At 47.1% G+C, this 15,141-nt stretch overlaps 1 protein-coding gene across 3 annotated transcripts; it reads left to right on the forward strand.

Annotated features, from left to right (window-relative positions):
- Window positions 1-428: 428 nt before the first annotated feature.
- On the forward strand, window positions 429-14,790 carry MIGA2 (mitoguardin 2). Of its 3 annotated transcripts, none has more exons than XM_042830579.1 (17): window positions 429-508; window positions 2,026-2,265; window positions 2,922-3,132; window positions 4,252-4,364; window positions 6,584-6,701; window positions 6,918-7,057; window positions 8,150-8,233; window positions 8,537-8,654; window positions 8,830-8,930; window positions 9,506-9,621; window positions 10,051-10,123; window positions 10,478-10,564; window positions 11,169-11,267; window positions 11,756-11,890; window positions 12,311-12,364; window positions 13,310-13,426; window positions 13,547-14,790. In XM_042830579.1, the coding sequence occupies exons 2-17, from the start codon at window positions 2,170-2,172 to the stop codon at window positions 13,745-13,747; spliced, it is 1,863 nt and encodes a 620-aa protein (XP_042686513.1). In that variant the 5' UTR covers window positions 429-508; window positions 2,026-2,169; the 3' UTR covers window positions 13,748-14,790. The 3 variants fall into 3 exon arrangements, with proteins under 3 accessions (XP_042686513.1, XP_042686514.1, XP_042686515.1); XM_042830580.1 differs by having other exon boundaries at window positions 2,937-3,132; XM_042830581.1 differs by lacking the exon at window positions 8,150-8,233.
- The last annotated feature ends 351 nt before the right edge of the window (window positions 14,791-15,141 follow it).

Consider the following 15,141-nt stretch of genomic DNA (forward strand, 5'->3'; position numbering starts at 1 on the left):
GAGCGGCGCCGCGGCCTCTTAAAAGGGCTTTGTCTCCCAGGTGGGGCCCCGCGGCTCAGAAACAGCCATGCGGGCTGCGTGGTATCCAGCGGGCAGTGCCGGAGAGTAGCGTTACACCGCGGACTCTCAGCCGGGCCAGGGGAAACGGGCTGCGGCTCGAGAGGCGGGAGTGTCTCGGGGAGGCGCGGCCCCTTTAAGAGGGGCGGTGGCCGCGGTGGGAGCTGTCAGCCGGCGCCCAATGGGTGCTGGCACCGCCCGCCGCCCTCTTCGCTCACCGCTCAACCGCACTCGGCGCCGCAGCCTGCAGCCGGGCCTGCGGGGAGCGCCCCGATTGGTTCGCCGCAGGGACGATCGCCACTCTGATTGGGTAGGAGTGCGGAGGGGCGGGGCTTCAAGCCTCGTTCAGGGTAGGCTGCGGCGCGGGGGAAGGAGACGCTGCCCTTCCGCGGCCATGGCGCGCGGCGGGGGGAACAAGGTGGCGAGCGGGGCCGGGCGCCCGCGGGTCGCGGTGAGTGGTGTCGGCAGCGCACATCTGCGGGAGCTGGGTGGGCCGCACCGCTGCGTCGTGGGGGTCAGAGAAGGGAACCTCACCGAATAGAAGCGGTCCTAGAGGGGGGGGGGGGGGGATGCGCTGGGTGCAGAGAACGTAGGGATGCCCGGGGTGCGGGCGGCTCAGAGGAGGGCCCGTGGGGGCAGTGGGCCCGAGTGGTGCCCCAGGGATGCCAGGTCCCTGAGCGCCCAGAGGGGTGCAAGGGGCACAGGGGTGCTCGGGGGTACGTTTGTGCGGGGTTATGGAGATTGGTCCAAGGATGCAAACAGCCCAGGGAGCTCTGTTTGCGGGGCTCCAGTTTACTGCAGTGGGGCATCCCGTAGGGAGCATCCTGAGATGCCCAGGGGAGCAGGGCAGTGCTCGAGGTGTAAATGTGTTCTGGTAGGGCCAGCATTGCTTTGCCTTGAAGGACAAGGACAGGCAAGGTTTTCCTTGGCTTTGTGCTGTGTCCCCACTGCCAGTCAGGTGTAGTAACCTGCAGGCTGAACAGTGTCCCCCGGATTCTTTGCACTTTGCTCGTCTTTGTTCTGCTCTAGCCAGAATGTTACATTTAACCTCGTTCTGCAAGCTCCTGGTACTCTGGTCCCTTGAGACTGTTGCCAAATGTGGCTCCTTAAGGGGCTGTGCCAGCCCTGGAGGCTGCGAGGTGCAAGGTTGCAGTGCGATGTGGTCAGGTAGATGCAGGGTTATCACGTGGCTTTAAAACATGGGATGGGTTTCACTTGTCGGTGTGGGAAGGCACCTGAAAAGGCACCAGAGTGCTGCGTGGCAGGAGCGTGGCTGCACACGGGTAAGGGCAGTGTTTCCAAGTGCATTGCTGTGAAGGCTGGCCTGGCTGGGAGAGCAGGACTAAAGCGTTTATAACTTTGTGGTGGTTAAAAGATACTTCTCTGGTTTCAGTGCATCATTTTTTTGTATCTCTGTCCTTGACATGAAGCAGAGCCCTGCTTCCTGGCTTCCAGCACAGCCAGGAAAGCTCTACTAAACTCAGGTTGCTTTGAAACCTCCTGGGAGAAATTGCCAATTGTGAAATAAGCCTTTGCTAAGTAGCTCTTTACAGTGACAGAATCAAGGGCTAGCAGTTTTGCTGATTAAGGTGCATATGTGGTTATTTGGAATAATCATGTTATTTATATGTGTTTTTTTTTGTTTGTTTTGTTTTGTTTTTTACATGGGAGCTGCGAAAAGTTCTGTCCAGCCACATGCAGCCCATTGCAGAGCATGTGCAAATCTCTGGCACAGCTTCAGCTTTTGAGTGCAAGGACCGTGCTGCCACTATAGAGCAGTTTGTGAACCTTACCCCTGTGTGAGAAGCAACAATTGCTGCTATGGATGGGGAGATGCTTTAAAGCTCAGGTTTGGCTCTAGCAGCCTTGTTGCTCTGAGTGAGCTGGTGTGCTGTTTGTGAAGTGCAGTACAGGGAAGTACAGGCTGTGTGTTACCTTCACTCACCTGATTCTTCCCTCCTCCTTCAGAATTGCTGGATGAAGGCTGACTCCAGGACACTGAGCTCAATGTCAGATGAAAGCTGGATTTCCGTGTGAGTGGCTCGCGCAGCATCCATCCACAAGTGCCCTTCCCCTTCGTGACTCCTGAGGTGCTGAGGTCATCCTTTAGCCATGGCATTTAGAAGAACTGAGGGAATGTCCATCATCCAGGCCTTGGCAATGACTGTGGCAGAGATCCCCGTGTTTGTGTACACAACGTTTGGACAGGTACAGCAAGAGAAAAGTCTTTTGGTTCCTTGGGCTTTGTCTCTGGAGATTGTCTGCCAAGAAAGAAGAATCTGTGTTAATTGAGAGGAATAGAGGCATGATGGTGGGAGAACCTGTCAGTTTGTTTAGTTTGTATGTAGGGGCCAGGGTAATGAGGATGGATTTGGAGTACGGTGAGAGAAGTTTTTCCACATCACTCTATGGGACAACGCCTGAATTCCACCTTTCTTCTCTTCAAGGGCACTAAGTGCATATATACAATTAAAGATTATTGGTATATTTTCCATTGGTAGTAATGCAGTGTTTGGGGTAGCAAAGGTCAGCTACATACCAGGGTTTCAGAGCTGAACCTGGGTGACTCAGGTCTCGTCTGTTATGGACTGTTTGTGAATGTTACAGCTTGTTTTGGCAATGAGAATTGAGACCAGTTTCCCCAGGTTCCATCACATTGGTGCTATGCAGTTTCTCTCCTGTTAAGCTTCAGCTGTGTAGCAGATAATGGGAGGAGTCCTACGGGTGGGAGGGGAAATGCCAACGTACATTTCAGGTATCTCATCTTTACAACTGCTTAAAATTAAAAATACACATATATTAAAAGAAAGGATGGTAGACTTTGGTTTTTCACTGTTGCTCTTTCGTGTCTTTTGTGTTTAAAGTCTGTCTTCTCTCAGCTGCGGCTCTCTCCAGGCCTACGTAAGGTACTGTTTGCTACAGCTCTTGGGACAGTTGCGTTGGCTCTTGCAGCTCATCAGCTGAAGCGACGTCGTCGCCGAAAGAAGCAGATTGCTCCAGAGAAGTGTGGCTTTAAGCCTGGAGGCGTCACAGTGCCCATTCTGCCAACCAGAAGGGTCTCTTCTGTGAAGAAAGGTTGGTCTTGCGATAAAAGGGAGACCCCGAAACCATGTAGCAAGGGAGTGAAGAGAATATTGCTGAAATAGTGTTCAAAGAAAGGGGATGTATAAGCAGCGGTGGGACCATAGAACGTTCCTGGCAAGTGGGCAGAGAGGAAAGAAAAGTGATTTCTGTGCACTAGTTGATGTAGAATTGAATTAGAGATCTGAAGCACAGTGCTATGAACACAGGGTTAGTGCAGGAAAGGGAGAGATGCTGAGCTCAAAACCCTTGTGACTGGGGGAGGGGAAGTGACGCTGAGGTTTTCCCTAAGGCATGTAGTTCCCCTCCCCCTGCCCACACAAAGTCTATAGACTTGTTTTGCCATGCCTCCCTGATAATAACAGCCTGGGGCACACCATGACCTGGCTGCATATTGACTTTGGTGATGCCTGTGGGTGCTGTGTGCATCTACATCTGCCTGGGGCAGCATGGAGAGGGTGGTGGCCTAGCTGTGGGTCAGGAGTGTCTGTCCCAGCTGCTGAAGCTCCCAAACCATGGGCAGCTTCTTCACCCACTTGTATTGTTTGTTCAGGATAAGGCTGACCCAGCTCCTCATTAAACACTGTAGGGGAAAGAAATAAAACAAAACAACAACAAAAACCCTTGAAGCATGCTAAATAACTATGGAAGCACCATTGTTTGTGCTATGTCCGTGTTCTGCCCAGCCTAAGGGAAGCTGGAGGAGTTTCTCCTTGATGCTTTCCATTTGTGCTCGCCTCCTACCATCAAAGGCAATGCAAGTTCATTCCTCAGCCTCAGGTCCCTTTATAGCAACTTGCTTTGTGTCTAGAACAAAATAGACTGTAAAGGAGACGTGACTCATTTCTAGGTATTGGATGCTGCCTTGCCTATCTGCCGTCACGCTTGACAGGGCAACATTCCTCTCCTTAAACCACAGCTGCAGTGAATCTCTTTCGCTCTGTGCCGGGTTTTCCTGTGACTGCTGTAGTTTCTAATGTGGACTGCACATTCTGTAGCTTGCAGGGTTCCCATGCCCAACAACATTTGCCGTGACAGGAGAGCCTGTCTCCATCCCCTGCATGCACAGGCCACCAGGTTTAAAATCCTGTTTTTGTGTGACCTTAACTTCAGGATACTCCAGCAAGAGAGTCCAGAGTCCCAGCAGCAAAAGCAACGACACGCTCAGCGGGATCTCCTCCATCGAGCCCAGCAAACATTCCAGTTCCTCCCACAGCCTTGCCTCGGTAAGGATCTTCTCAGAAGGGTTGAGAGAAGCAGGGGTGACAGATTAGTGCATCTCCATATAACAAGACCACCAGGTCCATGGGCTTGTGCTGGCTGATGGATAATGCCAAGATTCTTGAAGTAGGAGAGGTTATGGTGTAACTGGAGGGCAGTCTTGTTGTAATTCAGCAGTGATGGTCTGGAGCTGTCTGAGGCAGGCATGCCTCTGGAATCACAGGAGTGTTTTTTCTGACCAAGAGCCCCAGGGTGTCTGTGGTCAGCAAGAGGCTGTGGAGGGACTTGTGTGTGGGATGCGGCCATGATTCCTTCAGGCTATCTATGCCCTTCTACAGGAGCAAGAATGAATTGTTACTGGAACTTGCAGCGGTGGGAAATTTGTTTCCTTCTGTAGTGGGGTGTTAGATGGACCAACTCTTGTGTCATTGCAGCCCTTCTGCCTCTATACAGGCTACTCAAGGTTGTTCAATTTTTAAAACCACATTAACTTCCAAAAAACAGATAGCTCTGTTAATGAAACAGCGCAGGCTGGGATGCAGCCCAGTGGTTCTACGTCCTTCAAAGCAGAAGCTGTCACTGTGTATATCCACCTCTTGTGAGACCAAAGGCAGAAACGCTGGGGAATGTTTGTGGCTTCAGAGCCTGTTTGATATCCTCACTGCTAAAAGCTGGAGCAACAGAAGGCACAAGTGAACAGCAGCTTCCAACACCGTGATGTGCCACAAAACTCCTTGGCATCAGTTGCAGGAGCACTTGTGCTTGGTGTTTCACTAGCAGTGCTGGGGAAGGAAGGAGAAAAATCATCTAGCCACAATGCAGGTACTGCATTATTTTTAGCACGCTCTGATATTTGAAGAACCAGAAAGCTGACAAAAATTTGTGCTGGCCGAAGTGTGTCTCCAGCAGGCGGCAGTGCTGGCACGGGGTGCAGCCTGTCTGTTTTTCCCTGGGTAATTGGGACAGCATGGGATGCGCCTGTGCCCAGCCCTGGCCTCCTCCCCCTCCATGGACTCGCAGTCATTTAATTCCCCTTGGCTTCTCCCTTCCCGCAGATGCTGTCTGGGTTTTGTAATGCTGAAAGCTGTTTCTCTTGACATAAAAGTATCTGAATTCTTTTTTTCCACTGCTGGTCCTTGAGTAATGATATTCACACTGAGAAATCTGTTCCAATACCCCTTCACTGTGTGGCAGCTGAACTTCTGTGATGTTGTCCTCATTGCTTTTATGTTATCTGATGGGAGAACAGCTCATCCTTCACACAGCTGCAGGTTCTGCCTGCTGTCTTGCCTGGTTTCCTGAGCTTTGTCACTTATTTACTAAGTCAGCAGCAGTGAATTGCTCTTTGCAGTCCTGGATCTGAAAGTGATTTATTACGACTCCACAGAGATGAATCAATGAGGGCATGGCTAGAACTGTCTATCAGCCATTTATTGTAGCTTTTTCTCTAGCATCAGGCTCACATTTGGGCATTTTATCTAAGTAATCTGAAAACAACTATGAAAATACTGATCATTGATTTTATCTGAACCCAGCTCTTTGTTTTGTCAGACTTCAGAAGATGCTTATGCACAGGGGTGAAACTTGAGCAAGCTGGCAATTTGCATTGTGGATCTTAGTGCTCAGCCTTCCCGTGACAAGGTTTAGTTACAAAGAAAGAGCTGGAATTTCCCTTGGCCAAATTCCCCAGCTGTATTTTTGCTGCTAATCTGCTGCTTTTTTCGGAGTGCGGTTACTTCTCCCACTTCCAATGTCCTTCTGTATGGAAAGCTGGGGCTGACACAAACTTTGTATCAAAATGCTTGTGCTGTTGTAGTGTTTCCTTTGAAGTTTTCTTGGGCTGTTGCCTCCAGAGGTGCTGTCCTACTTGTGCTCATAGTTGCACACCTCGCTGTTTCCTAATGAAGCCTCACTGTAAATTGGTGAGGGAAGGTATTTCCTGCTTGGATTTCTGTGCTTTCAAAGACACTGCTGTGGTGCCAGGTGGCAAAGAGCAGGATTTCTTGTGTCCCCTCTTAACAGCTCTTGGCAGTTGACAGCATGGTGTGAACCTGCATGGGAAGGGGCTGGTAATTGTTCATACCACCCCTTACAAGGCAAGGGAGTTTTAATGCTGACCCTCCTGGAGATATTTCAAAAGGTATTTGCCTGCTTGCGCAGGGGGGTTGGACTTGGTGATCTCTGGAGGTCTCTTCCAATCCCTACAATTCTGTGATTCCTGCAGATGGTAGCTGTGAATTCTTCGAGTCCAACACCAGCATCGGCTGGGATGTGGGAGGCCCAGGCCATGGGGGATGGTGGAGCCATCGGTGATTCCAGTGCAGAAAGCCTCTATGTTCAAGGTAAACAAGCACAGGAGTTAACTTCACCCTCTGGGGTTGTTTATCATGGGAAGAGCAAAAATAGGGTGTGAAGTGGCATAGATCATCAGCAGCTGTATGTCTATGCAGTGGAGGTTCACCTTTGTGTTCTAATAGCAAGCTTTCTCCCATCCTTGGCTTAAACTCAGTCACCTGTTGGTTGCAAGATCTCAGAGCTTTCTTTGGTTGTGCTGCCAGGTATGGAGTTGTTTGAGGAGGCCCTGCAGAAGTGGGAACAGGCACTGACCATCAGGCAGCGGGACAGTGCTAGTTCCAGCACTCCTGTGCCCTGGGACAGCAAGAAACACCAAGAGAACTTGTCTGAGAATGCCTTAGAGGTAGGTCCCCCTCTTTTCTCTTGCATTCGGCAGCTGGGAAACATGCCAGAAGGCCAGACAAGATGCTAGTAGTAGTAATAACTAATAGGATAGAAGAAGAGCAAATTAAGGGCAGAGCTGGGCCAGACTGTTTAAGAGCTGTCTACATCTGTGGCTTCCTTATGCAGTGTGAGTGGGTGATTTTTTATTTTTTATTTTTTTCTTTCTAATAAGTCTCTCCCCCTCATTCCTCAGCTTTTCTGCCCACCTTCCAGAACATGTCAGTCACTGTCATGCAACTGCTCAAGCAGCAGAGACTGCAGTAGGAAAAGGCTGTAACAAATGCAGTGCCTGAGAGAAAGAAAGAGCTTTTTGCCTGGCTGTGTTGTGTCTATAACTCTTTAACACGTTGAAAGTTGAGATCTTGGTGGTCACTCTCACTTCCTAGGGAGGTGAGTGGAGAAGCAGGATGCAGCTGCTTGTGTGTATTAATGACTAAAGCAAAGTAGCTGCTAAGAATGTCTCTGTTCACAGAACAAGTGGAGGGGGGAGATGTGTAACTTGTTCCACCTACAGAACAAGTATTTTAGGACAACGTCTTGTCTTGGACCTGATGACTGTGCTGGGCAGACCTCTGATAAAAGAGGAGATCCAAACTAAGAAGGCTCCGTGATGACTGACTATGAAGCTAAACAGAGCAGCTGTAGCTCAGGTTTGTGAAAGGAGCTAAACTCCAAACATTCCAGGAGTTCTCAGTGGTAAAAAGTGTTTCAAGGCTGTCATAAATAGGGCCTAGTGTAGTAAGTGTATCGGATATTTGCCTTCTGGAGTGGGTATTTATGCAAGTCAAATCTGTGTTCTTGCTGTTACTTTTTAAAGCATCCTATAGAATGGCTTGGGTTGGAAGGGACCCCAAGGATCATCAAGTTCCACCCCCCTGCCACAGGCAGGGCCACCAACCTGCATAGTGTTTCTGCAAACAAATCCAACATCAAAATAGATCCTGTGCTTCTTACTAATGCTTCTATCTACTGGGTGACATATTCACACAGACACGGGGCATGAGGGCAGGATGCTGTGTCTTATTTTCCTTTTTTCTTCTTGTGCTTACAGCAAGCTTTGCTTGTGCCCAGCACCTTAATCCAAGGACACTTCTGCCATTATCCAGTTCTGGATACACCTCTGTATTCAACACAGGTTCTGTGATATATGACTTCAGCCTAATTTCATTGAAGAGGGAATCACGAGTCAGGAGAGTTAAGTTACTGTAACTTGTAAACATACCTGTTTCTCTGGATAGCAGACTGAAGTTCTTTCTTTTTTAACAGGAATACAAAATTGTGAAGCTAAAATTCCAGAGGATTTGAATAGGCTCTATAGAAGCATTCTTCCCATTACAATATTTGCTGTATTGTAGGATTGAGTTCTCTCTCTTTTTCTCCTTCTCTCTCTCTCTTGCATGTAATTTAATCTGTAAATTCTATGGCATTTATGTTCAAGGAGGAGTCTCAGAAAAGGGAGTTTGCTGAGAAGTTGGAGTCCCTCTTGCACCGAGCCTACCACCTCCAGGAGGAGTTTGGGTCTTCACTTCCATCAGACAGCATGCTGCTGGATCTGGGTGAGCTGGGTGTGAAATACATTAGTTAAACTGCTTTTCTGCTTTTCTTTTCCACGAGCAAAGCAAAAGAGTGTTGGCAGAATGCTCTTATGAGGGTGAGAGAGAGAGCATAGTGACTGTAGGAGGAATAGTAGTCTGTGAACTCCAACACGTGTGGCTTCTTTGTCTCCTCCAGAGAAGACTTTAATGCTTCCGCTGACGGACGGGTCCTTACGGCTTCGGACAGATGATGAAGACAGCTCAATTTCTGAGGACTCCTTCTTTTCTGCAGCAGAGGTAACTTAAGTTCCTACTGTGCGTAGCAGAGCGGCTGCTTGGAGGGAAGCCACAAAGACAGTGGAGCCAATCACATCTTAATAAAGGAAAATGATAAAACATGGAGCAACAGCACCAGATTGAACAGACGTTAGGAAAAGCTTTTTCATTAAGGTGATGGTGCAGCCTTCCCTGGAAAGATCAGGAAATCTCATTATGTGGAGGCTTTCAAGGCTTGCCCAGAACGACCCATAACTGACCTGATCTATGTGGGTAACCATTCTTCTTCAAGTGGGAGGCTGGAGGTCCTTTTCATCCAACATCTTGGGTCATCTTCCTATCTACTGTAGAAAACATGCTAAAACAGCTAGGAAAATGCTGTGTCTAATGTAATGTGGCTTGGTTGTGTATTTTCAAGGAATACTGAGCTGTGTGAAACTGGTGGGAAGGAAAATATCTTTGCATGAAATAATTGGGGCTGACAAAAGTTTGCCAGCTAAAGAAGGAATGTCTTGCTTGAGTGCAGTCCCCAAGTATTTACAAATATTTAATGAGGTCATTTGTTTTTTTTCCCATGCTTCTTGCTACCGTTTCAGCTCTTTGATTCTCTTCACTTTGAGGAAATACCATTCCATCTATCAAAGCCAGTAGCAGCATATGAAGAAGCCCTGCAGCTAGTGAAAGAAGGGAAGGTTGCATGCCGGACATTGAGGTGAAGTGCCACCTGGAGTTGTGGATGTTTGTGTCAGGGCTCCTTTGAGCAATATGAACACAATATTTACCTTTGAACAGCCCTATAAAAAGATTAACCCTTTGGGGCAGGAAACTCCTAGCATCTTTGTTGTTTGGACTCCTAGCATCTTTGTTTGGTTTTTCTAGATTTTAGGTGCATGGTAAGAAAGGATATTATCCCAGGAAGTTAATAATAATAATAATGTTCTGTGTGGTGGGTTGCACAGTTCTATGCTGTGACAGCCTTTACAGCGATACTGTGATCCTTCAGGGAACTACACAAAGGAAACACACTTATTACTTTCTTGTAGGCAGAGCCTGGAATTTTTTTTCTTAGAAAAGCATAGTTGTTAGGGTCACAGATATTAGGAGAACTGAAATTTATGCATTCATTGCCTTTTCCCTCTAGGACAGAGCTCCTTGGCTGCTATAGTGACCAGGATTTCCTTGCAAAGCTGCACTGTGTCAGGCAGGCCTTCAAGGTGAGAATGGTTCAGTGAAGGGGTGTGAGGCTGGCTGTCCTTGTGGTTCCTGCATTGCCATGGCATGTTGCCCCCAGCAGTGTGTTCTTTTATGTCCATGTGGGACTGAAGTCTTTTCCCTCTAGAGCAAGTGAAAACAGAAACAGTCCAAGCTTCTGTTACTTAACTTTGTAATTATCATTGACTTGATTTGGAGAGGAATAAGTATCCCCTAGTCCCCATGCCCAGCTTGAGTGGTGATTACCTGGCTGCCTCTTTGCTGATCTAGTGTTGGAATGTGAAAGCTTGGGAATTGCAAAGCTGGCCAGAAGCTGTCACTCCCATTCATGGAGACTTCTTTTGTTCCCTTTGCAGGAGCTGCTGGAGGATGAAAGCAATCAACTGTTTTTTGGAGAGGTTGGGAAGCAAATGGTGATAGGATTGATGACAAAAGCTGAAAAGGTAGGAAGCTTGAAAGTGGCTTATTTCTCTTGTGGGCACAGGAACACTTGTTCCAATGCACTAGACAAATTATGGACTGTAGAAGGAGAAAACTTGATCTGTATGTAGGTGACCATTGTGGAAAGTAAATTGTCAATGTTTTTAGTCTTGTTCAACCAAATTCTCAGGAAAGAGGCTCTCTGCAGCTCCTGTCCACAGTTTGACACTGTGCGTTATTACAGAGAGAGCAGAAGGTACAGAGTACATCATAGGAATATTCAAATACAGAAAAGAGAAATAATAATGAAACCTCTGCTTCAACCACATCATCTCCCAAGCAGAGAGATGCTTGCACGGTTTAATCTTACTGGACTTGGTTTGTGTATAGGTGCCTCTAACCACTTCCTTGAAGACAGCTAAGTATGTGCTTTAAGTCACAGCTGAGCCTGGGGCTGTCCGTGCCTCCCACAGAAAAAAGTATTTCCATACAAAGTGTGTGTTGGCTGAAAAATTCAGCCAGTGGCACGTGTTGATGTTTGTTAGCTCAAAATAGAGAAGTAAGCCTTCGTTATGATGTGTCCACAACTGCTGTACCTTCTGAAGTGTTTTTTCTCTGCTCTTGCAGAATCCCAAAGCTTTTCTGGAAAGCTACGAGGAGATGCTGCATTATGCACTGAAGCCAGAAACCTGGCCGACCACACAGCAGGAGCTAGAGGGAAGAGGGGTTGGTAAAGACATTCTCTCTAAACGTTGGAGAGGAGTTGGAGAGTAATGGATATGTAGGAACAACCATGGAGTGAATGAATGGCTTCTGAAATATGATTACTCTGCAATTGTACGTTGTGAGGGAGGCCAGGGGGAAAAGTGCCTGGCTGAGTGTTTAAGCTTCACAGCAAATCTTGCTTTCAGCAATGTTAGCACTACTGTGTTTTGAAAGTAAAAATAATGGGGGAAAAAAAAACACCACATCCTCTTTCTGGAGGGCATGAGCTAATGTGTGTAGCTCTAAGATTTGCTTGCCCTTTTGACTGGACTTTTCCTGGACTCAGGAATTGGAAGCCCCTTGGCCAGCCCCTGTCTGGGGTTTGGCCAGTGAACTGAATGAACACAGCTTCCTATGCTGGTGGCAAACACTGTTTTGTTGTTTCAAAGTCCATCTCTTTTTTTTTCTGTAAACCTGTTTCCTTTACAGACTGCTCTGCTCTCTGACAGGTGGTGTGCATGAGTTTCTTTGATATTGTGCTGGATTTTATCCTCATGGATGCTTTTGAGGATTTGGAGAATCCACCTTCCTCTGTGCTGGCTGTGCTGCGCAACCGTTGGCTGTCCGACAGCTTCAAGGAGACGGTGGGTTAACCAGGCAGTGCTTGTGTCCAGCAATGCCAAAGCTAGGAAAGATGATCATACAGCACTTTGACTGGCCTGGCAGAACAGAACAGTGTTTTCTCTTTAGAAACACTGTATTTTCTCGAAACTCTCAACAGCAGTCCTCCAGTAAATCAGCTATCTGCTCAAAGTCTGTATTCTGGGGCATGTGGCAGCTATGCCAGATTGTATTAGAGATCTTCAAAAACACTTTGGTTTGTCTAGAATGGATCTGTGGTGGCCAAACCTGCTTCCAGCTCGGATGGATTTTTCCTAACTAATTTTAGAGTTGTTGGCACAAAAGGGCCACTGCTTTGATGTTTCGATGGCAATGTGTTGGCAGGCTGTTTTTTTCTTCAGAAGAGTAATCCCAGCAAATTATGGTCTCTTTGTTAATTGTAGGCCCTAGCAACTGCCTGCTGGTCTGTTCTGAAAGCAAAAAGGAGGCTTCTAATGGTAAGCAAGATTAATGAAGAGGGAAAGAATCAAATGCATTTGAAGCTGAAAAGATTTCACCAAGATCTTGATGAAATGCAAAATCTTTGTGGTATAAGAATGAACTGAATTGCATTCTCTCTGCTTTAGAGTGCTGAGGTCCTGCTGTCATTTCTCTGTACCAGTGCAACATCAGTGTTTTACAGTTCTTTGTGTATTTCCACTTTTTCTTAATAAGAAGATCCAGAGGATAATGTTCTCCATTTGTTATTCCCTATCCTTGCTCACGATCCCATAGGAATGGTCTCAGTTGCTCTCTGAACTGTAGTTTGCCTGTTGGCAGTGCAGTGACTGGGCTCACCTGCTCTCCTGCCTCCCAGTGCTGACTACTGGCTACTTTGTGCATTTCCCTTAAATCTGCTGCTTTTTTAAGTACTGCAGCAAATGAGTTTGAGGACCTGGAGAACAGGAAGCTGCAACTGCACAATCCCTACTTCTACTGCAGGGACTGTGGCCTCTGGCAAGTGTTCAGCTTCTATCCCACAGCTAGCTGGTATGACAGGGTTTGCCTTGTGAGATGATGCAAAGAGTAATGAGTACATTGGAAGCTGTATTTCCACGCAGAATCTCCATCTTAGCTATCTGGAATTTTTTGTGCTCATTCCTGGCTTACTTTGGAGATTGCAAGTAGAGTTGGTAAGGACTGCCTGATGGTCGCCTTCCATCTTCTATTTATTCTTCTCCTGAAAGAGTAGCTTAGGAACATAAAGATAGAAAGCTCAAGTCATCCTTCAAGAAATCTGATGGATAACTGTAATTCTGCAGGAAGAGAGATTCTTAAGCAGCTCTTCAGTTACTGAAGCACAGTGCTGGCATGGTAGTTCCAACTGTGGTAGCTGATATGGAACAAGCTGCTAATTCTGTCTGAGAACTGAGACCTACCAATTTTTCCCTTCCTTGTGGCAGGTACCAGATGGCTTTATCTCTCACTTCTACTCCGTATCGGAGCATGTCAGTCCTGTTCTAGCCTTTGGTTTTCTGGGGCCCAAGCAGCAGCTCGCTGAAGTCTGCAGTTTCTTCAAGGTAGGATGGCTTTCCTATAATATATATATAGCAGGCATACAAAATTCCTTGTGGAATAGGTGGTACTGGAAGGTATGAGTGAAGGTCTCCTTACTGTAAAACTCCCTTTTATCTTTGCAGCACCAGATAGTACAATATCTGAAGGACATGTTTGATCTGGACAATGTGAGATACACAACAGTGCAGCTGCTGGCAGAAGACATCTTGCAGCTGTCACGGAGGCGCAGTGAGATCCTCTTGGGATATCTGGGCACAGAGAGCTCCCCTGAGATGAATGGCACACTTCCCATTGAAAACGAGCCGCTGAAGGAGCTCATCTGATGGCAATCAGAGGAGGAAAACAGTTTTGTACAAGGACTTCTTTCCTCACAGAATTGGATTAAACTACCTGCAATGGTCAGTGGTGGCCACAAGACTATCTCAACACACAGCGGCCTGGTGGGACCTTCTGCTTTTTGTAGCCAGTACTGTTTGCTGGATGGATCCAGGACCACTTGCCAGCTTATGGTTTGAATTTTGTCTTTGTTCCACCCTTCCGTACCTTTTGTTATTTTTAATGTGTTAGATAAATCATGAGCTGAATGGGCTGAGACTTTTGCCAGTTCTCTTGAATAGGGCAACCCATGTACCTATTTGGCCTATGCGTTATCTGGCAGAAGGCTCCTCAGATGTTTATGGCTGTGTTGGAGGAGCAGGAACGTCACTGATAAATTTTCCACTTGACCCTTGGCTTCTCAAACAGGTTTATGTTGCTTTGGGATTTTTATTACTGTGATTTTTCTGCTGTGTTTCTACAGATATTACTGCTGATTTGACTTGACATATTTTAACACATGCAACATGACTAGCAATTTTTATCTTTTTTTCCCCAGGGAGGAAGTCGTAGTTCTGTAAAGCACTGAAGTAAAACACAGACTTTTGTAACCGATCTGTAACTCTGAGGAAGCTGGTCTGCTCCCTCCACATTGCTGTTCTTTGCAGGCCAGATGACTTGCTGTGCTGTGGTCATCTTTCCTTAGGAGATTGCTGAGGGCTGTTTGCCCTAAAGGCAAGTTATTGTGTGGAGGGGGTGGATTTGCATCCTGCCTGTGGACACACAAAGTCTTTAACATCCATCAAAGTGCCTTGCTGTATTTCAGAATTAGCCAGCAGCAGTTCTTGCTAAGTAAGAGGAATGCAGAGTGAAGTACACAAGCACAGGGAACTGGTATAGATAGCATGGTGCCTGTTCCTATTACACACAAGGCCAGAAGACAGATGGATGTTGGATGTATATACAGGAGAGATTGTGCAGGTACTTGAACTGGGATCAAGCTGCTAGAGAGGAAACTTTTTTTTTTTTTTTTTTTTAATACTTTGTTTATCCTAAGAAACACAATGTATAGTTTTGGTTGTGTAGTAAATGCACGTGTATGTAGTGCTGAGATGGGCTCTTCTCGTGTGATGTGATACTGACTGCACAGCTGGCACCTGAAGCCTGCCTGGATCATTCTCTGAATAGGAGATTAGGTTAGGATAGCAGCATTTGAATGTGCTAGACTTGAGAAATTCATGGGGTTTGTGCAAGGTTTGCAATGATGTACTGAGTCCTCTGTGCCTGTAATGCTGCAGATGAAGGCTGAAGGTGCAGCCTGTCCTTCCTCCTGTTTTTGTCCACTGAGGGTCTCAGAGCCCAGGCTCAGAGCGAGGAGGTATTCAGGGAGAAGAAAATGGGG

Source organism: Centrocercus urophasianus, unplaced genomic scaffold, assembly GCF_019232065.1.
Source record: "Centrocercus urophasianus isolate 14NV4802_14NV808 unplaced genomic scaffold, USGS_Curo_1.0 seq_34, whole genome shotgun sequence".
NCBI lineage: Eukaryota > Metazoa > Chordata > Aves > Galliformes > Phasianidae > Centrocercus > Centrocercus urophasianus.

Bases quoted from the DNA above. Each gene is read 5' to 3' on its own strand.
- MIGA2 (XM_042830579.1), top strand. From the start codon at position 2,170: ATGGCATTTAGAAGAACTGAGGGAATGTCCATCATCCAGGCCTTGGCA. The intron at 10,124-10,477 runs GTGAGAATGGTT...TTCCCTTTGCAG, and splicing joins GTGTCAGGCAGGCCTTCAAG to GAGCTGCTGGAGGATGAAAG. The intron at 11,268-11,755 runs GTTGGTAAAGAC...GCTCTCTGACAG, and splicing joins AGGAGCTAGAGGGAAGAGGG to GTGGTGTGCATGAGTTTCTT.